This window comes from Camelus dromedarius, chromosome 14 (genome assembly GCF_036321535.1).
Source record: "Camelus dromedarius isolate mCamDro1 chromosome 14, mCamDro1.pat, whole genome shotgun sequence".
Lineage (NCBI taxonomy): Eukaryota > Metazoa > Chordata > Mammalia > Artiodactyla > Camelidae > Camelus > Camelus dromedarius.
In genome coordinates this window covers 67,370,696-67,392,284 of record NC_087449.1, presented here as the reverse complement: position 1 = coordinate 67,392,284, position 21,589 = coordinate 67,370,696, and the positions used below count along the sequence as shown (strand labels likewise).

The window sequence follows — 21,589 nt, the reverse complement described above, 5'->3', positions numbered from 1 at the left end:
ATGGGCAGAGGGAGGGGCGCTGCAAGGCACCCCACACTGCACAGGACAGCCCCGCAGCAAGGGCTTACCAGCCCCAGGTGTCAGCAGAGCCGAGGTTGAGAAGCCCTGGTCACCGGGACAGGGCAAATGCCGTCGTGGCTGAAATGACCACACAGCATCCTACCCACCTGGGCACGGCCGGCTCCTCACACGACAGAGCCCAGCACCCAGCAGACACCCCCGCAGGGTTCGCAGGGAGGACACCTACTGCTCACGGGGCGCCCGACTGGGGAACCTACTGCGGACGCTTGTGGACCCTTAGGGGCTGGGCACCCTTGTCCTCTCGTCAGACGATGAACTCACACTCAAGGATTTAAAGAACCGCCTAAGACCCCCCAGGACTTGGCCCTTCTCCATCTCACATTAAACACCCACCCACCCCCGCCAAAGCCAGTCCCCTCCCGCCTAGAGAATGGTGGCTTGGCATCACCAGAAGCGGCAAACTCAGTTACAAGTCGAAGCAGAGCTACCCCCCAGCGTGCTGTAATGAACACACAGCATCATAACTTGACACATTCAGGGCCTTCTGCTACGGACCAGCGAGGAAGAGCAGTTCCACCACCACGGGAAGATGCCGGAAAACCCCACGACGGAGAAAACAAGGCAGCTACCGTCTGTCCTGGGCGGCAGAGGTCGGAGATTCCGGCTTGGTGCTGAAGATTCGAAGAATTCCAAAGCCACATGAAAAAGTCTGGAGGGTCCCATCCCGTCTCCTGCCTTCGGTGACCACTTCTACCACAGCAACGATGTTGGGGTGGTTTAAGGGCGTGTGAAAATACAAGGGCTGCAGAAGAGAAATCAGAAGCCAGATGACCGGCTGAGTGTTCGCAGCCTGCAGAGGAGGCAACACAGGCAGGAACGCAGGGGACTCCCTCCTCACCCTCGACAGGCGTATCAATGCTGTGAACATGCCCGCGGGGAACAGCAGCCCTTCCGGGCCCCAGCAAGGAGGGAGGCGCAAAGAATTGACCAGTATGCCCCAGCTCCTCACCCCAGAGCACCCGGCACCCAGGACGTCAGACTATCTGCTCGTCCTCTGGGAACTTTCTACCCACAAAACACGCCAACAGGCGCCAGAGCTCTGGAGGAGAAGGGACCAGGGCAGCCATATACCCCACTCCAGTCCCCTGCAGGACCACAAGCCCAAAGACAGAACTAGCCCCCTGCACACACGCAGCTGCACACCCGCTCTACGTGACACCCACTGTCAAGTTTCAATCACAACTTGCCAGTACTGACCGATCCCTGTTTCATATGGAAACTCGGGGAGGCTGCGTCTGAACTAATTTTGTTTCAACTACGCAGGATCCTTAGATGTCTTGAGGTGCCATGTAATTATCCTCAGTTCAGAGCCCAACTAACATCTTTTTATGGCAAAAACTGTCTTGAGATTATTTATTACAAGATTGGGGGGGGGGGGGACACCCAAGCCAAGGAGATGATACTCAAATTGCTCTAAAAGGTTTCCCATTTGCAGCCTCTCCATTCGTGCAAAGGGCAGCCCTCAATGTAGTTTGGTGCAGCCATTATGGAAAACGGGATGGAGATTCCTCAAAAGACTAAAACTAGATTTAACATATGACCCAGCAATCCCACTCCTGGGCGTATATCTATAGGGAACTTTAATTCGAAAAGATACACATATCAATGTTCACAGCAGCACTATTCACAATAGCCAAGACACGGAAACAACCTAAATGTCCATTGACAGGTGACTGGATAAAGAAGTTGTGGTATATGTATACAATGGAATACTACTCAGCCATTAAAAAGAATGAAATAACGCCATTTGCAGCAACATGGATGGACCTAGAGATATAGTCATACTGAGTGAAGTAAGCCAGAAAGAGAAAAATACCATATGATATTACTCATACGTGGAATCTAAAAAAAAAGACAAAACGAACTTATTTACAAAACAGAATTAGACTCACGGGCATGGAAAACAAACTTACAGTTACCAAGGGGGGAAAGGGGTGGGAAGGGATAAATTGGGAGTTTGAGAATTGCAGATACGCACTACTATATATAAAAAAGGTAAACAACAAGTTTACACTGTGTAGTACAAGTAACTTACAATGAAAAAGAACAAGAAAGTGGATGTACATGTGTACACGCATGATTGAAACACTGTGCTGCACACCAGAAATTGACACAACATTGTAAACGACCAGACTTCAATACAATAAATAAGTAAATAATTTTTTTAAAAAAAAGAAAGAAAGAAAGGGCAGCCCTCACTCTCACCAGGGAGAGGGGAGTGAGAAAGATACCACGGGCGAGTCCAATCCAGCCCCCATCCCAAGACGTGCGCCCCCGCGTGGGGAAGGAGCACCTTCCCTCTGCTGCTGGCTCCGATCTCATGAAATCCAACACGGTTGCTGTTTTCTAAAACTAGCAAACGTCACAGATGCAGAAACAGAGCCGCTCACTGGGTTTTCGAACCTACGGGGACCCCAGCACAGCACTGAGCTGAGGCTCTGGACTTGAGTGGTCCCCGGAACCCGGCATCCCTGCAGGGGCAAAGCCCAGGCGCAGGGTCACCAGCTGAGCCCAAAGCCCACCCCCCGACAAGGCTGAGGGAGGGACGGCGGGGCCAGGCCGGGCTGCAGCAACGTGATTTAAACTCGGGATAATCCCCCATTAACGAGTCATTACCGTGGAGTCACCGAGAAAACGTTTACTGTGATCACAGACTGTCAGCCCGGGATAACAGAGAGACACATTAAAACATCAGCCATAAGATATAAATCGTTATTCTATTATCTTTTATTGCAAAATGATGAAATAATGACCACTTACAGCTGACAGGTGGTTGGATCAAGAGAGAATTATGTTTCTGTTTCCAAGCCCCGAGAACCGTGTTAAAAAGCCCCGCTGAAAAGTCAAGTTTGTCATTATCCCACCCCTCATGGTGACACCTGTGCCCGTCAGGTTTAGGAACACTGCCCACTCTTCCTTTCAGCAGTGAAACAAGTATTTTAAGCTCTGATGCAAAGCATCAATAACCGTCCAGCTCAGGGGGCACCTTGAAATGCTCTGCCTGGAGGCAGCGGACCAGCCCCTCTGGTGAGTCCCAAGAATGAATTCGTGGTTGCTGCCCCTCCCTTTCGTTCACCACTGAAAACAACCATTCTGAGACCAAACCAACAACAGGGCCCACCCTGGTCTGCCTCCAGGGACTCCAGCTTTGACAGGAGGGTGGCCTCAAAAGTCCGAGGGTGTCACCCTGTCGTCACTGACGGCCGAGGACGGGTGCTTTTGCAAACGTCACTGTAGACTCTCCAGTGTGGGCACAGCGCGTGCCAATGGGTTTCTAAGGGGTGAGGGTGGATACAGCGCAGCGGTAGAGCACATGCTCTGTGTGCACGAGATCCTGGGTTCAATACCCAGTACCTCCATTAAAAAAAAAAAATAGACTTCTGGGGAACCTGGAAAACGTGGTCCAGCCCTCAGGAAGTTCGAAGTTCAAAGGGAAAGGCTAGACTAGGCAGGTACCAAAGGCAAACCCTGCTCAGGTCCGAGCAGCCCGAGGGCTCGGTGGAAGTAAGTGCCTCCTGGGATGAACGGTGCCAAGTCTGCAGCTCTGACCCTCTGGGCGCCTCGCCGGGACAGTCCCCAGGCGAGCCACGTCGGGCCAGCCCGGCTCACCTGGGGCCTCGGCGCCTTCCCATGGGCTTGGCCAGACATCCCATCCGCCATCAAGCAACACTGCAAACCTGCCCCCCGGCGTGAGGACGTCTCAGGGAGCTGCGCAGGACAACGCCCGGAGAGGAAGCCCGAAGCGCCCGCCGTCGTGCATGATTAAAGGTCCCCGTCAAGCGCATCCAATTACCTGCGAGAGGAGGCCGATGGAGCCAGAAGAGGGGAGCTCTCACTCCGCCCCCGCCCCTCACGTCTCACTCATCTGCCCTTGACGAGTTCCCTCCCTGACAGGATAAACAGATTAATAAATCACAGAAATGCTCCTGTCTTAATGCCTTCATCTTCAAAAACACAGTCACCATTTTGCCTCGGGGCCAAGATTCCATTTTTCACCCACACGACAGACTGGAAATTGGGCCTCTGGTGATGCGCCTTCCTGGAGGGGCTGCGGCCACGGGTCCCAGGCTGCCCTGCCGCTTGACCCGCCCCAGGTCACATGCGGCTCTTCTGCCCCGGGCGGAGGACAGGCCAGAGCAGAGAGGAGCAGAAATTAAACTAGCACCTTTCCAAACCACTTTTTTTCAATAAACCTTTAGTGGAATATCTGCAGGGAGGCAAATAAATCACAGATCCTTCCTGCAGCCTCTATCCGCCAGCTCAGCCGCCCTCTCGCGGTTCAGAACGGCCTCCTGTGCACGAGACTGGGTGCTCCCGGCACCGTGAGCTCAGCCAAGCAAAACTCTGTTCTGAGAGACGTCTGATCTCTCATTCCAAGTCAGAAGCTTCCTCTCATCCGGGGCGGGGCCCACCGTCATCCACAGGAAAACGGCCCAGCAGTGGAGACAGCCCTCCCCCCAGGAGAATGACTCGACTCAACCTGTCAGCAGAGCCGAGGCTGAGGAGCCCTGATCCACCGGGACGAGGCAAAGGCCGTCATGGCTGATGCAAAATTCAATAAGCAGCTTGTCAATGGGGGAAAAGAGTTTAAACAACCAGTGTAAGACTCCCCCAGGAGTAGGCGATGGGGCAGGACTTGGCCCTTCTCCATCTCACATCAAAGCCCCACCACCCCACCCAGGAGAGGCGTCCGGAGAGGGAGAGGCGCCTTCAAGCACCCCTCTGGGGTTTCTCGGGGATGTCAGTCACCCCAACACGCCTGCCAGCATCCGCTCCAAGGAAGAAGCACCTCCTCTCACGACGGTGAGCCGTCAGGAGCCGGTTTCTCGCAGCGTCAGCAATGGACGCGGAAGCCGCCCCCTCTCCTGGGTCTCGCAGGGCAGTGATTCACCTGCCGCTTCAGCCACACCCGGGGCTGAGAGGGGCTCCGGGAGGAATAATCCCCTGGTCTGGGTATCGGCTGTCTGTGAAGACCCACTAGGATTCCTGCCCAGTCACTCACATAAAATAAATAAAGGAGGAAAAATGAGGCTGTCACTGAAAGGCTGAGCATGGTTGGTTATGGAGCGGATTTAGGGAGAATTATGTCCATCTCAGAGAAAAGATATAGGGACTGAACGGTACTCTGGCCTCCCAGGTTATTTTTAACAATACCTTCTGAGAGGCTGAATGAATTATCAGCCACCTCGGCGCGAGTGAAGGGCGATTCCGCTCCATTGAGGACGGTCTGGAAGGAGAGCACAGAATTCTGAGCTCAGACCTGAGCGGCCTGGGAGCTGGTCCCCTGGGCTCCGCCGGGCAGAGCCAGGAGGCTGGGACCCAGTGGGAGGAGGTCAGCATTCACAGAAGGAAAGCCCAGCTCAGACTCAAGGCAAGACTCCTCTCTCCAAAGTCTTTCCTCAGGATCCTGTTTGCAAAGTAACAAGACAGCATCTTCTTTCAGGGCCGCGTATTAAGACAACTTGGTAAAAGCCCGGAGCCCATGAGGTGGGTTCATTAACCCACGCATTGGGGGGACAGCCACCCTGGCTCCAGAGACGGTCCCCTGCTACTGGCAGCCCGCGACCTCCAAGCAGATCACCCCTAACCTGACTGGTACAACCAGAAAAACACAGGCAAATCAGAACACATAGTAAAATCAGAAAAAGATCTTCAGCAGATTTCAGAATCATCTCTAAAAACAGCAAATTGTATTTCTCTCTATTCCCCCCAGGGGTGGTGGCAGGGCATTTGCTTGCAGGATGTGACCCCATAACCAGACCTCCTGTTCCTCAAAGGCCACCTTGCAAACGCTCCACACCAGCCACACGTGTGCACGTGAACATGTACATACGTGGATGTGTGTACACACGCACACACACTCAGCGAAGGGGAAATCTCTTTAACTAAACTCTGATCTTCAGGGATGAGAGGAAAGTGCTGGGCATGGAGGATGCCATCAAATGGCTCATCAGGACGGACAGGACCATTCCTGGGGCACCAGTGGCCCCTGCTGCTCACCTTGGGCATAGCAGCTGGAGAACCATGGCTTCCCTGAGCAATTCCGTGACTTGCAAAGATGCTCTGTGCACCCCACACTGCCTTGCTGCATTATCCACTTCAGTAACTCTGAGACCGTTAAGGACTGTGGTTCTCACTAACCCACTGCCCCCGTCCCCACGCCCAGCTTAGCAGTAGACAAACAGCAAGAGTGGCCCAGGCTCCCCCAGTTCAGGACACTGGACCAAATCAGGCCTGAACTGTGAGCTGAAAGCACTCCCAGGACACACGGACATCTGAGAAGCCCTCTCAGGGACAAATGCTAAACCCTGGACAAGCCCAGAAGGAGGCTGTGTCTTACAGCGCGACTTCTGCTCTGCGGGGCTCCATCACAGCTCTCTGTCACCGGCTGGTCAGGGTAGACGGCAGGCCCTCCGTGTGGCCTGTCGAGGCTGTGACTGCGGCTGCTACAAGGGAAGCTAAGGGGAAGGACAGGGAGGGAGGACTCATCTCAGAACCCCGGTGACGGCAGAGCATTCTTGTGCCAGTTTCAGAGCACAACTGTCCCCCGACCCCGCGGCCCTTCCCACCGGAAGCTGCAGGGCCCGGGGACACGCGGCCAGAGAACAGTCCCGGCGGTCAAGGCGGTCCCTCCTCCCGACCTGCTGGACTGCTCTTTCAAGAGGGGAAATAACAATACCGACCCTAGGGCAGCGTGGCGGGGACACAGCGGGCTTCCCTGGGCCTGGCCGTACACATGAGAGGGAGGAAATCCCAACAGCCTGGCCCCAGAGGCTGCCCCAGAGGCCCGGAGGCTGAGCCGGGGCCACGTTCTCGGCAACCTCGGGGCCCCCGGGGCTCCTGCTGAACCGCGACAATAGCACGAAGGCGACCAACCGCCAGAGCTGAGACCTCGCTGGAAGCAGCTGCCCGCAGTCACTCACATCCGCAGTTTACAACCCTCGACCTCTCTCTCGGGCGTGAGACTTCTCCAGGGCATCGCACAAGCTGCGTGACCACCCGAACAGCAGGCACATTCTGAGTCCCCAGGACACCCGTCACCACGGCTGTTTCATTCTCCCGACCCCTGGGGGCATCACCTCCCTCTCCTGCCACGTTAAGCAAGGGCACCGGTCAGAACCAGTGCACCCAAGAGACACCGTCCTAACTCGAGGGACGGCCAAGCAAGGGGCAGCAGGGCTCAGCCAGGCCGGCGGCTTTACCACAGGACCAGGACGGTCCCCAGCAGAAAAGGGCAGCTGGTTTGGTCTGTGGTCACAGAGGGTGATGTGCCCTAGGATGGCAAGGGCCACCACCACCACCTCCATTATTCACTGTGCTGTCACATACCGGGCTCCACACACATGAGAAAGATGAAATCAGCACAGCATGGACCCGTGACTGTCAACTGCAGGACCCCCTGCACTCAGAAGCCCCACCCACCGGGTTCAGCTCTGAAGCAGCAGCCGGACAGAAGGCCTCTGGGACCCTCTGCACCTCTGGAAGGAGACCCCAGTGTCCAGACAAAGGCCCTGCCCAGCCACCTGGCCAAGCCCGCATACGGCCGCCTTCACCCACTTCACGCCCAGCACACGCGGGGCAGCTCTGCACGAGGCTGGTTTCTTCTCATCCGGTAGGTCCAGCTCCCACGTCAGCTCGCAGAGGCCCCACCCGGCAGCACAGGAAGACCCCTTCCCAGGGAACCCCGTCTTCTCCGGGGCAGCAGCTACCGGTCCCTTCCAAGAATTTATCACACCTGCAACTGCTCTGTCACCTGCCTTGGTGTGTCGCCCCCACAGAAAGGGGAGGGGGAGGAAAAGCGGGGGAATCAGATGAGATCAATGATTCCCTAACTTTGTTCCAAGACTGCAAGGTCTGTGAAGATAACAAGACCCCACGGGTCTCCCCACCCCCGCCCCACCTTGCGCAAGGTGCCCTCTGCTGCTCAGGGGCATTCCTGGGGTCTGGGATGCACCAGCGGTGCCCCCAGGTCTGCGGTACCCTGCACACCCGGGCGCCCCGCAACCGCTTTCCGCCACAGACCACCCTGCCCGCCCACCTGCCGCCATGGCCCACCTCGTTGAAGACGATCCTGGGCGGCTGCCTGGAGAGCGGCTCCGCGGGCCTCACCGCAGTCTTCCATGTCCTCCCGAAGAAGTGTCGGTAGGTGACGTCGAAGAGAGACACGCGCAGGTGGCACCCCACCTCAGACAGCACCTCCAGCACACCCTAGGAGACAGAAGGGATGAAGGGTTCTCAAGGTTGCCAGCCTCCCCATGGGTGCTGACTGACCGTCCTGGTAGAACCGGGCCACGCAGCATCCATCCCCCAGTTCAGGCACCATTCCTTCCAGGGAACTACTTCTCTCCCAAGGCTCGTGGTCCTGGAGAGGTTCTGAGTCAAAGTGCAGAGCCCTCCCCTGGCCAGTCAGAGACTGAAGTCCCTGGGCCTGGACACAGGCTTAAGACTCACCCAGAGCCAATGAGACACAAGAGGCTAGATCTACAGAGATGGATGCACATGACGTCATGTGGAGCCAAGAAAGCAAAAGTCCAGCTGATACCATGTGAGATGCTGAATCAAGCCACACCTGAAGCTTACGCTAACTATGGGTGTGTCCTTATGCAAGTTAACAGATTACCTCTAGCTTAAGTTATTCTGCATGCGTTTTTTTTTTTAATAGAAATATAGTCAGTTATAAGTATCAATTTCTGGTGTACAGCATAATGTCCCAGTCATGCATGTATATACATATATTCATTTTCATATTCTTTCTTATTAAAGGTTATTACAAGATATTGAATATAGTTCCCTGTGTTAACACAGACATTTGTTTTTTAATCTTTTTTTATATATAGTGGTTAACATTTGCAAATCTCAAACTCCCAAATTTATCTCTTCCCACCCTCTTTCCCTTGGTAAAAGATTGTTTACTATGACTGTGAGTCTGTTTCTGTTTTGTAGATGAGTTCATTAATGTTCTCTTTCTTCTTTTTTAGACTCCACATATAAGTGATATCATATGGTACTCTTCCTTCTCTTTCTGGCTTACTTCACTTAGAATGATGATCTCCAGGTTCATCCATGTTGCCGCAAGTGGCATTATTTTATTCTTTTTTATGGCTGAGTAGTATTCCATTGTATATATATCCCACAGCTTCTTTCTCCAGTCATCTGTCGATGGACATTTAGGTTGCTTCCATGTCTTGGCTATTGTATATTAGTGCTGCTATGAACACGCATGGGTTTTTTTTTTTAATCATTTACAACCAAGCGAGTCCTTCCTGACATAACCACAAACTCTAATTCTTCAACTTGCCAGAATGATTGTGGGGTGGTATTAGCAAAAGAAAAGCAGATCTTTGAGAACCAAGAAGACCTGGCCACAAAGACAGAGGAGGCACCAGAGACTAAAAAGACAAGCCCTCTTCCCAGAGGGGCACCGCCTGCAGCGAGGCTCTGCTGGGCCTCGGGTGCTTTTGCTGCTGGTGCAGCTGGAAAAGCGGTAGCTCTTACCGTCCGCCCCTGGGGCCAGGACTTCTGTTTCCCTTTCGTGCAGTCACCTAACATTACTGAAGCACCTGTTCTGTGGATCTGCTCCATGCCAGGCACTGTTCTAGGCACTAGAGACACAACAGGCAACAAAAGGGACTAAATCCCCGTCCTCTGGGTTCACGTGAAGAACAATAAAACTGGGCAGGGGGGCGGGGCGGTGGGCGGGTCAGCTGCTTGACCAGCACGGCCAGGGGAGGCCGATGGAAGATGACGGTTTTGCTGAGAAGGCCGGGGAGGGCGGGAACCCGAGTGTATCTGGGGAGAGTGAACCAGGCGGAAGGAGGAGCCAATCCAAGGCTCCGGGTGAAGAGAGCCCGGTGCTCAGGGACCAGCGAGGAGGTATCCCAACCATATTTAACTACATTGCTGGTTTTCCTTACTTTCTGTGTTCCTCGTGCCCTGTCACCTGGGGCCTCCCTGAAGGGGAGAGACGGCCCCTCCCAGGGCCAGCTGACTCCCAGGGAGAGGGAATGACCTGCCTTCCAGAACCGATCCAGAGTCCCACCCCACAGCTCCCTCCATCTGGCCCTCACATGCAGGGGGACAGTACTCTCCTGCCCCGGCAAGTCCAGGGCCAGAACCGGGCAACTCCCTGCAGACCCTGCACCCCAGAGGCCCTGAAATCACTCCAACTGGCCAATCCTAAACATGCTCATCTGCTGACCCTGCCTCCCCATCCCTTCCCACGAGAACAACCAGCAAGGCTCTCACCCGAGCTCTCCCCTCATCCCGCGGCCTCCTGACCAACCCCGCTGCTTCCCCGAGCGGTTCTGCGTGGCATGGTGCGCCCGCTCCTCGGGAGACACGAGTCAGAAACTATCTTTTCTTTGCAACGACAATCGTCCCCTGTGTTGTTGGCCCCACCACACCCGAATAAAAACAAAATTCCAGGTACATCCTAAAACAGAACGCCCATATGACCGCAGCAGCGGCGGGAGGGGAGCAGGACGGGGCAGGAGCCGCCCAGGCAGGCCCCATAGGGCGTGATTTGAAGCTGGGCTTCCACTCCGAACAAGGTGAGAAGCCAGGGGAAGAATCTGAGCAGAAATGACACCACCTGACTCAGGATTCGAGGAACTTCACTCTAATGGGAGCCGGCAGATGTGCTAACAATGCGATGGGCGGATCCTTCCACAGCGCATGTGGGTACCAAGTCATCACACTGTGCACTTCAAGTCTCTGCCCCTTTATTTGTCAGTTATACCTCAATAAAGCTGGGGGGAAAGAAAAGCAGTCCAGCTACCCCTGGGGACAGGAGCGTGGGCAGGAGGCCGCGAGGAGGCTGCTGCAGGTGGGGGTGAGCTGCGTGTGCACTCGGGATGTCTGGCAGGAACTGCAGGGCAACCTCGGCAATGGGCTGGACGTGGAATGTGAGGGACAGAGAAGCAGGAAGGAGAGGCTGACCACTGCCTCCCTTCGCCCAGGCCTTCCGGGGTCCAGAAGGCAAAGCCCACATCCCTGGTGAAATCATGGCCTGTCTCCAGCCGGGAGGAAGGTGGTGTGTGCGCAGGCTGAGGGGCGTGGGAATCCAAGCCCAGTTCCAAGCATCGTGTTGCAGGGCCTCCCCACTCCCCTGGCTCCAGAGCACCCCCCCCACCTCCTCTCTCCCTCTGCTTCCATCAGGCCCTGACGAGGGAGGGAGGCCTCTCCAGACCACTGCCATCCAGGCCCCGTCCTCAGACCCTGCTTGCTCCCCCGACCATGTTCATCCAGTGGCCTGTCTACATGCCGGTGTTCTGTTATCCCGGCTAGATTGTGACTATTCACCTCCCGCTCTGCGCTTAGGGGCTGGGACGAGACCTTGCATGTGGAGGTGCTCGGTGTGCGCACCTCCCCCGGGGCCTGGCCCCAGGCCCCCTCCACTGCTGGTACTGCCCGGGGCACCACCGTCGCCCCCCAACTCCCCCTTCTCCTCACCACACTTCTGGGGCGGTAATCACCAGCCAGGCCCCGTGGCTCCCAAATCTCTCCTACTGGCTTAACTTCTTCCCAGAACTCCACCCCCTCGCCACCCCCTCTGCCTGTCTTTACTTTCTACCCAATTCTACTCAGTAAATTTCTAGGTCCATCTCCCTGCACTGGACCAAGAGCGCCACGAAGACAGAGTACAGGGTGGCCATTCTGTGTCCCCGGCACAGTTCCAAACATACAACATGTGCCCCCAAAATGCCACATTGAATTGAAATAGCCATCCTGAAGTAATGTAATCTGCGTTCATGGTTAAATTAAACTAAAGAAAAAAGGCAAATGAACAGTAAGAAAAATATGCCAAAATGACAAACAAAGTGCTTTGGGTTCAAAGTAAGCATGGAATATATGGGGCCAACACCTGACACACGGAGTTTGCTACCATCTAAAGCTATCAACTCTTCAAACAACAAAAACTGGCCAAGTTTGTAATAAGACTATCCGCACTTTTACCATTTTCCCTGCTTGACCTTTTAAATGTTACTGGCTGACTTTTCTACGTAAAACCAACTTTGCCTTCCTGCGGTAAAGCCCACCGTGACGTTCTATCCTTTATGTATGTTGCTGGATGTATCCCATGTCCCAATATTTTAAGGACTTTTGTGTTAACGTTCATGCGTTACCAGTCTGTACTCTCCTTGTAGTACCTTGCCTGGCTGGGGTGTCAGAGCTATGATCTCAAAGAAACACCTGGGAAGCAGTCTGTCCTCCTCTATTTTCTGAAAGTTTGTTTAGAATTGGTATTATTTCTTCCTTTAATAGTTTATTAAACTCAAGAATGAAGTCACCCAAGTCTGGAAGCTTTTAGTTATGCATTCAATTTCTTTACTAAATATAGGGCTATTTAGATTTTCTATTTCTTCTCCTCTCACTTTTGGTTAAGTTGTGCTTTTCAAGAAACTTGTCCATTTCTTCTAAGTTATATTTATTGGCACATAAGTCGTTCATACTATCCCTTGATTACCTTTTAAATGTCTGTAGGACATGCAGACGCTCCTTCCTTCCTTCCTAACGTTGGTGATCTGTGTTTTTTTCCTCTCTTCTCGTGATCAGTCTTGCCAGTGTTTTATTAATATTATTTATCTTTACAAAGAACCAACTTCTAGCTTTACTGATTCTATTATTTGCCCTTTCTTGGTTTCTGCCCATATATTCACTATTTCCTTCTAATTCCTTTGAGTTTAATTTGTTCCTTTTATCTAGATTCTTAGAGAGGAAGGAGAGTTTGTTGATTTTATGCAGTCACACCCTGGACACACTGAAGGTTTGGTTCCAGGCCACCACAATAAAGTGATTATTGCAATAAAGTGAGTCACACAAATTTTTCGGTTTCCCAATGCATATGAAATTATGTTTACACTACACTGTAGTCTATTAAGTGTGCAATAGCAATACGTCTAAAAAAAAGTGTACATATCTTAATTTAAAAATACTTTACTGCTTTATACAATGGAATACTACTCAGCCATAAAAACCGACAACATAATGCCATTTGCAGCAACATGGATGCTCCTGGAGAATGTCATTCTAAGTGAAGTAAGCCAGAAAGAGAAAGAAAAATACCATATGAGATCGCTCATATGTGGAATCTAAAAAACAAAAACAAAAACAAACAAACAAAAACAAAGCGTAAATAAAGGACAGAAATAGACTCACAGACAGAGAATACAGACTTGTGGTTACCAGGGGGGTGGAGGGTGGGAAGGGATAGACTGGGATTTCAAAACTAGAATAGATAACACTGTATAGCACAGGCAAATATACACAAAATGTTATGATAACTCACAGAGAAAAAAATGTGACAATGAGTGTGTATATGTCCATGTATGACTGAAAAATTGTGCTGAACACTGGAATTTGACACAACATTGTAAAATGATTATAAATCAATAAAAAATGTTAAAAAAAAAAATACTTTACTGCTAAAAATGCCAACCACCACCTGAGCCTCCAACAAGTCATGGCAGTAGCGTCTAGGTCACCGATCACAGATCCCCACAACAAATAAAATGAAAAGTCTGAAATACCGCAAGAATTACCAAAATGTGACACAGAGGCACAAAGCGAGCCAATGCTGCTGGAAAAGCGGGGCCGACAGACTTGCTCCACGCGGGGTTATCGCAAATCTCCAGCTTGTAAAACAACACAGTATCTGCAAAGCGCAACGAAGTATACAGCACAATAAAATGAGGCCTGCCAGTAACTTGCCTCTTCTCTAACGCAGTCGCGTAACGCCGCAAGCTCCCCTGAAAGGACTGCGTGAACTGCACCCACAGATGTTCACACGCCCTTACGTTGCTCAGTGCAGATTATCTGCTAATTTCTCTCTGAATTCTTCTTTGCCCAGGCGTTAGTCAGCAGCGTGTTACTTAGTTTCCTACTATTCGGGGATTTTCTAGGCATCTTATTGTTACTGACTTCTACTTTAATAACATTAGTCAGTAAACATACTCTTTGAATTTCAATGCTTTTAAATTTGAGACTTATTTTGATGGCCCAGCATACGGTCTATCTCAGTGACTGTTTCACATGCACTTGAGAAGAATGTGTATTTTATTTGTTGGGTGTAGTGTTTTAGAGATGACCAGTCAAGGTGGCTGACGGTGGTGTTCAGATCTCCCACATCTTTATGATTATTTTTGCTCTGTTTGCTCTATCAATTATTGAGAAAGGAGAGTTAAAAGTCTCCGATTATGAAGCTGCATCTAAACGTGGCTGCCTTTAGTTCTACACACCTTGCTTTGCGTATCTGGAAGCCACGCTACCGGGTGCTCCGCACAGAAGCATTATCACGGCAGGCCGGTGACGCTCTGAACGGCCGGCTCGCAAGGCTGGCCCCTGGCTGGAGTCTGGGAGCGCAGACTCCCCGCCACCCTAACTGGTAAGAGTGGCTTGCAGGGCCCAGACTGTGCGTACGGAGTAGTTTGTGCTGAACGCCTGCTTTTCTCGTGGGGCTCTGGAATCTCGGTGTGTGCTGGGCAGAGGGTGCCGAGCGGCCAATCCCCAGAAGTCCCTGGGGTTCTGAGAGCCTGGTGGCGCCGAGTATCTGACTCAGCATTTCACCTGTGCCGTCTCAGCCCACTGCTGGGGGACGACGTGTGTGCTGTGCAGCTCCAGGGGCAGAGGACTCCGGATGCTCACACTGTCCCCTCGCCACCCCCATCCCCATCAGCCTCTCCCCTGGCTGGTCTTACTGTGTGTTTTTTCACTGAAACAAATCTTTCCTTTGAGAATGACTGTACGCTGAGTCATGTAAAGTCCTCCCAGTGAACCATCAAACCTGGGGTGCTCTGGGCTCCTGACATAGACACGTTCCCCTTTAGGACAGTCATGCCTTCCTGTATACCGCTGTCTTTATGAAGTGTCCCTTTATCTCTGGTAATACGCCTCATTTTGAAATCTGTTTCATCTGATATTAGTATAGCCACAAAGCTTTCTTATGCTTAGTGTTTACACGGTGTATCTTTTTTCTGTCCTTTTACTTTCATACATATGGTTTGAAGACTTACACTTTACATCTTTATGTTTAAAGTGATTTTTTTTATAAACAACCTATAATTGGGTATTAAATGATAGCTTCTAATGAATGTCTCTAGATCAGGAAAACCACCTGTAGGAATCATTCTACAGACATACGTGTACATTTTTTAAAATGACGTCAGTGAAGTTATCCATGGTGGCAGTGTCTGTAAAAGCAAACACCTGGAGACAGTCCGAATGGTCGTCACTAAGGGCCTGACAAATGGATGACGGGTCATCCAAACAGGGAAAGCCATGCCATCTTAAGAAAGAATAAGAAGTTCCTTGTGGAATGACATGAACAATCTATAAGACATATTGGTAAGAATATATTTTTAAAGGCATAGAACAGAATATAGAGATAAGCAACCATTTATTTAAAACAAGGAAAAATACATACAAGTATTTTTATTTGTTGTATTTGCTTAGAATTTCTGGAAAGTTGTAGAGAAACCAGGTTAACACCGGCTGTTTCTAGAGTGGGACACTGGGTGTCTTAAGGACTCCACGGGACAATACACTTTCCCTATGTGCCCTGGGTGAATTTTGAACTATGAGAATTACCTTTTCAAAAATAAATTAAAATAAATTAATAAAGTAAATCGGGAAAATAAATAAAATTTCCTTTGTGAAGTTCCTAGGCTAGAGGAAACCGCTGTCCACTATCCTGTGAGCTCCTGGGACGCAGGGACGGCCGGAGCTGGTCTACCAGGGCTGGGGTCCCAGCCGGGCAGCTGGAGCTGTGTCGCCCTGGGCAAGTGACACCCTCTCTCTCAGGCTGCTTCCTCTTCTGTAAAGTGGGGGTAACAGCAGTACCTACTTCACAGGGCTGTTGTGAGGATGGAGTGAACTAACACAAATGCTCAGAAGTAAAGCTGGAAAAGCAGTGGTCACCACGGCACCTATGAGGGCGGCAAGCACACAGCAGGTGCTCAGTCCAAGGGTCTGGAAGGAGTGATGCAGGATGTGAGAGATTAATAGCAGTAATACCCACGGACCCAGCGCTCCGACAACTCTGACGCGTGGGGAACCGCTCTGCCAGCTGCACAGAAGGCGCAGCCTTGCCCAGCCAGACCGTCTAAGCCACGCGCTCCCACCGGCAGGCCTGATCTTTCCCGTGCACCGCCCCTCCCGCCCAGGACACCGGGCCTCACCAGGGCAACCCAATCACGTGTGTGTTCCGCGGAGGCACAGAAGCACCCGCCTCTCCCGCAGCTCACGGGCACAGATGGGGGCAGGGCCACAGAGCAAGGGCCCGAGTGTGCAAAAGGCGGTGGGACCTCCCAGGTACATCTTCCAGGGTGCCCAGAGCGCGGCGCTGCTGTTCGAAATGCCAGGCTGAAAGCAGGCCACCTCTTGCAAACAGCCTGGCTAGGAACTAACCCAGGAAATCAAATTACCTGGGTTTTTCAATTGCTCCAAAAAGAAGCCTTGACCCAGTGTCAAAAGTGCTGACTGAGTCGCTGAATCATGCATCCTCTTTGCTGATGGGCCTCTTTGCCCCCGAACACTGCCGATGCCCAAGGTAATGGGTACAGTTAAGACTCAGATAAATAAGTGAAAATCAATACCATCTCGGCAGAGAGCGGTGACAATGTGCGTTTGATGATAAATTAGTGAAGTTCTTTACCTGCTTAATTAGCGGACCGTCGAGCCACTTCAGGACACACTGGAACGCTGTCGATTCCTTTGGGGGCTGGCGTGCTCTCTGTGTGTGGGGAGGGACCAGCAGGTTCTGGTCAAAAATCCTGTGCCAGTCATTCATGCTGCCGGTCTGAGGGTCACGGGGGCCTCTAGGGTAACCTGCACCATTCGTGTTCAAATAAATTAGAAAGTTGTGAGGGCTGCAGTGCTTAGGACAATTCTGCACATTTCCCACCTTCCACGGATCCCAGGGGAGCCGCCATCCCTGCAGCCCACGCTCTGCAATCCCACCTCCAACCCCCCGTGCAGCAGCGGCACCCACGCCGCCTTCCCCGGAAAATGTGCCCGTCTTGCTCCTGGGCATCCCTCTGCCCCTCCTCCCAGGAACCAACCAGAACTTGACTGTCCTGGCCTCGGTGACTGGTTTAGGGCTAAGCATATGCTCTGAGAAGCCACCAGGCCCTGGGAACACAGGCTGTCTGAGAGGGGACCTGTGAGCATGTCCCTATCAGGGCCATGAGATGTGAATATCAGAGCTTCTGTTGGTTCTGTTAAGAGAAGGAAACGCTCTCTTCTGTGATCTTTGGAGCAGAGAGGTCATCAGCCCGAAGCTGCCAGGGCCACCACAGGAGCCACCTTGAGCCACACACAGAAAGGCAGGCAGAGGAAGAGCAAGGCCCGTGGGACCAGATGTCATCACGAGAGCCCTGTCTCAGGGGACCCTCAAGTCCAGCACCAGGACAGTTGAGCTACACGCAGTCTTACTGCCGACGCCAGGCAGGGACAGGTTGGCGTGTTCAGGTGTCTCGCTGACCGGGGTCAGTAAGGATGCTGTCTGCCTTCCAGCAGACAGGAATCTGAGGCTTCGCAAGACTCTCCAGGTGACACAGAATCTCAGCTCTCGGCCTTGATGAGGGGCTGAATTCTGCATGATGCTAAAGTGGCAAGCGAGGGGGAAAGGCAGTGGGTTTGGCCTCCCAGAACAGCAGTTCTTAATGTGGCCCCCAAACCTGGAGGCTCCCCAAGGTGGTCAAGGGCCCTGCAGGGTCTGAGCTATTTCCATTACCTCCAGGTGTCACTCGCCTTGGTCACTGCACTGGCACCTGTGCTGAGGGCACCAAGGCAACAGTGGGTGCAGCTGCCAGGCCTCAACACAACCCGAGGCAACAGCGCCAAACCCCACCGGCCACCATGGGGAGGGTCACCACTTGGCCCAAGTTACAGTGGCTGCGCTTAAGAACGTGCTTCGGGGAGGAGGGTGCAGCTCAGTGGCAGAGCACGTGCTTAACATGACGAGGTCCTGCATTCAATCCTGAGAATCTCCATTAAAAAACACATAAACCTAACTAACTCCCCACCCCTAAGACACAAGAACGTCCCAGGGGAAGCTGACAAGACTACGGATTTCATCCTGCCATGACCCTGAGTACACGTGCTTCTAACACTCTGTGATGAAACCAGGAAGACATAGAGGACATTCCTGCTGCCCAGCGACGGACAATCACTGGGCAAGCTGGGCGGGATCACGGGTTGCAGGTGAACTTCTGTCACTCGGCAACACCATTCTTACTAACAGGACCGCCGAGACCCACCGTGGTGGTTCACATTTCGCTACTTTGTAGACCATCACTCAAACCTGAACAAACTGAGCCTTCGCTTCAAGGAAGACACGTTATAAAAATGCAGCTTTCGGGCAAAATTGAGAAGTGGGAGAATCTGTACCCTCCACTGTGAGCCTGACAGCCTCGTACCTCTGAAAGACTCTCCTGATGAGACGGGTAGTGATGGTGATGAGAGTGATCTTCTGAAAGTGTATGATTAAACGTGTCAGTACTTGGAAAATCTGCCTAACTCAGTGCCAGCGTGCTCAGAGCAAGCAAGCATGATGGTGTAACATCGGCGTGGGTAAGACATCCACCCACCGTGCGAGACAGATCGGAGGGTTAACGCAGCAGAGAGAGGAGCCTCAGGGACAGGGTGTCAAACTCCGGGCGCAAGAAGCCCTAGAGAAAGGACCACCTGTGGAGTGCGGGTGCAGCGCCACAGCAGGACAGCCACAGCCCTCTCTCTAAGGGCCTCCTCCCTTATTGGGGCAAGGCTGGATTTCCTTCAAATACTTCAACTGAAATGACAGATCACAACAGATTAAACAGAGAAGGCTGGACCAGACCAAGCGGTCCCCGGCCAACGTTAAAAGGATTCACAAACATGCAAAACCACCCCACTCCCCTTGCTAATGTTTTCGTTTTGGAAAGCATAGTTGGTTTCAATGGAAAAATACATTTTTATGGTCACCTATAACAGGTCTACTGTTTTTAAGTGAATTAATAACGTTGCTGACATCACTCAACAATAAATACTGGTAGATATCACTTTCGTTTTAAAAAGTTATTTGGAGTCCTTAATCATTTTTCAGAACAAAGGGGTGTGATACTAAAAAGTGTGAGAAGGGTTGTTCTGAAAGGACCCAAATGCGGGTCTTGGGGCAGCCAACCCACACTCCACGCTCACGGGCCGTGCTGGTACACAGGGGAGCCCTGCGAGGCACAGACGTGACTGGCTCCCCCGAGGTGCTCTCCGCCATCCCTCAACACGGCGACCCCCCCACTGCAGTGCAGCCCCCGCCCCGCACCCACTGTGGGCGGGCACGCCCCACGGCGTCCAGGTCCAGACTGCTACCAGAAGAATAGTAAGGCACACACACTGGTTTGTTTGGGTTTATTTTTTCCTTTGTAGGTTATTTTCATCTCGATACCCCTTGTTTCGTGGACTGACCCTCCCCTATTCCACGTGCGGGAGGGCTGCTCACAACTTTGGCCAGAGGGTGTCAGCCACAGTCTCAACGATGAACCTGCCAGCCCTGGGACTCCAGCCGCAGTGCCCTCTGGAAAGGCTGTCTCTCCCCCAAGACTGGGAGCTGCCCAGGCTGACCTGGAGCCCCAGGGGCCATCCTGCCACCCCAGGAGAGCCTGCGGTTGAGGCCAGCCCAGGGGAGGCTGTGGAGATGTGGGGAGGGGAGGGCGGTCCTGCCAGCAGAAGCCAGCCCTCCAGCCCCACCCCCCAGGCCCATTAGAGCTGAGCTAGGCCGGTGGACGCTTTCTGTGGCGGCTGAATAACGGCCCCCAAAGACATCCTCACCCTGGTCCCCGGAACCTATGAACATGTGACTCACGCAGCCAGAGGGACTTTGTGGGTATGATCAAGTTAAAGACACTGAGCTGGGGAGAGGGGGCCTGATGTGCCCACAAGGGTCCTTCTCAGAGAGAGAAACCAGAGGGCTCAGAGAACAGGCCAGGTAAAGACAGAAGCAGAGAGAGATGTGAAGATGGAGGAAGCCAAGGAGTGCAGGTGCCCTGGAAGCTGGAGAAAGCAAAGAAACAGATTCCCCCAGGGCCTCCAGAAGGAGCGCAGCCCTGCCCACACCTTGACATTAGCCCATGGAAACTGATTTCAGACTTCTGACCTCCAACTGAAAGAAGATAAATGTGTGTTGTTTTAAGCCACCCCATTGGTGGTAATCGTTACAGAAGCCACAGGACCTCATACAGGTGTTCACGATCTCTAAGCAGAAGAGGTCTGACGGCACTTGCCACCTGTCCTGTGCTGCTCTGCTCTCTGGACAACTGCTTGCAGAACGGAACCCATTGTTCTGTGGCCTCGGTACCAGGCTCGCCATCAGAACTCAGTAAATTCTATCACAAAATTGAAGTTTCGATAAACTTGATTCCCAAAGGTTTTTTTTCCCCAGATAAACATTGTTTTCTCACTGACATTAGTTATAAAATTGGGAGGTTTATTCGCACAAAGTGAGTGTTCTGACAGCCTGAGTGGGTGTCTCTACAGCGAGGCCCTTCCTGCCTGGGGAGCACCGGGGAAGCACTGGCACCCTGCCCCGCAGTTTCTCTTAGCCCGGGGACTGCGCCTCCTCCATAGGTCCCACCAGACACTGCTCACCTGCCCCAGATTCCCGAGCCGGTACCTCCTCCCACTTCCCAGGGCGACCGCGGGACCCAATATCGCCCTCAACAGGTGGCTGCTGCTCCAGTCCACCAGGCAGGGGACAGCCCCGGGCTGCAGCAGCAGGATGATCTGGGACAAAAGGCAGGCTACCCCAAGACCAAGCGCTGAGCTAGGCAGACGGAGGTGGGTAGCACCTGTCGGAGTGAGTGATGGAGGGAGAGATGACACCTGAGACACAGGCTCCTCTCCCCTTCCCCGAACCCCCCATAACGGCTTGCACCTGGCCCTCATCCCTGTCCACTCCACATTGCCCTGGCTTCCGTTCCTCCCAGACATGGTACTCTCTGTCCCCCCGACACACACGCACACCCTTGGACGATTCCTACTCTTCCTCGAGGGGTCAGACCAAATGCCACCTACTCGGGTGAGCACCTCCATCCCCCACACGGGGTCCCCTCACAGAAGTCACCACACCCCACCAGGCTACAGGGTCACTGCTGGCCCACAAGACTGAGCTCTACAAGGGCAGGACCCAGTCCTCAGTGAAAACCTTTTTAAAGACTAAGGAACTCATTCAGTTATGCTGTGGAGTTAAGAAGGCTGTGGAGGAAGGGCAGAGGGGCCTCTGGGGCTAGATAAACAAAAGAGAAAATTCAGAGGGTCCCGTGCTTTGAGCCCAAGAAAAAGGGAAAGGGGGAAACAAAAGAGAACGCACCAGCTTTTAGCAAGGCCCTGCTGCAAGCCAGGCACTCACAAACATTCTCATATTCATTATTCCAACAACTCTGTAAGATAAGTACCATCTTTATCCCCATCTTATAGATGAGAAAACTGAGACTCAGAGGCTAAACAGCCAGTCGGAAGTCAAACAGCCAGTCCTATG

General features: G+C 52.6%; 1 protein-coding gene across 4 annotated transcripts in view; it reads right to left on the bottom strand.

Moving 5' to 3' along the window:
* The window catches only part of NPHP4 (nephrocystin 4), a 103,481-nt gene that overhangs the window by 79,999 nt on the left and 1,893 nt on the right, over window positions 1-21,589 (bottom strand). For 3 of the 4 annotated variants that reach the window (XM_064494131.1, XM_064494130.1, XM_064494132.1), the window contains exons 3-5: window positions 16,733-16,905; window positions 8,137-8,289; window positions 651-823 (exon numbers count right to left, since the gene is read on the bottom strand). In XM_064494131.1, coding sequence (XP_064350201.1) covers window positions 651-823; window positions 8,137-8,289; window positions 16,733-16,867 — 461 coding nt within the window. In that variant the 5' untranslated portion in view covers window positions 16,868-16,905. Of the gene's footprint in view, window positions 1-650; window positions 824-8,136; window positions 8,290-16,732; window positions 16,906-21,589 lie in introns of those variants that run through there. The other variant, XM_064494133.1, reaches the window with a different exon arrangement.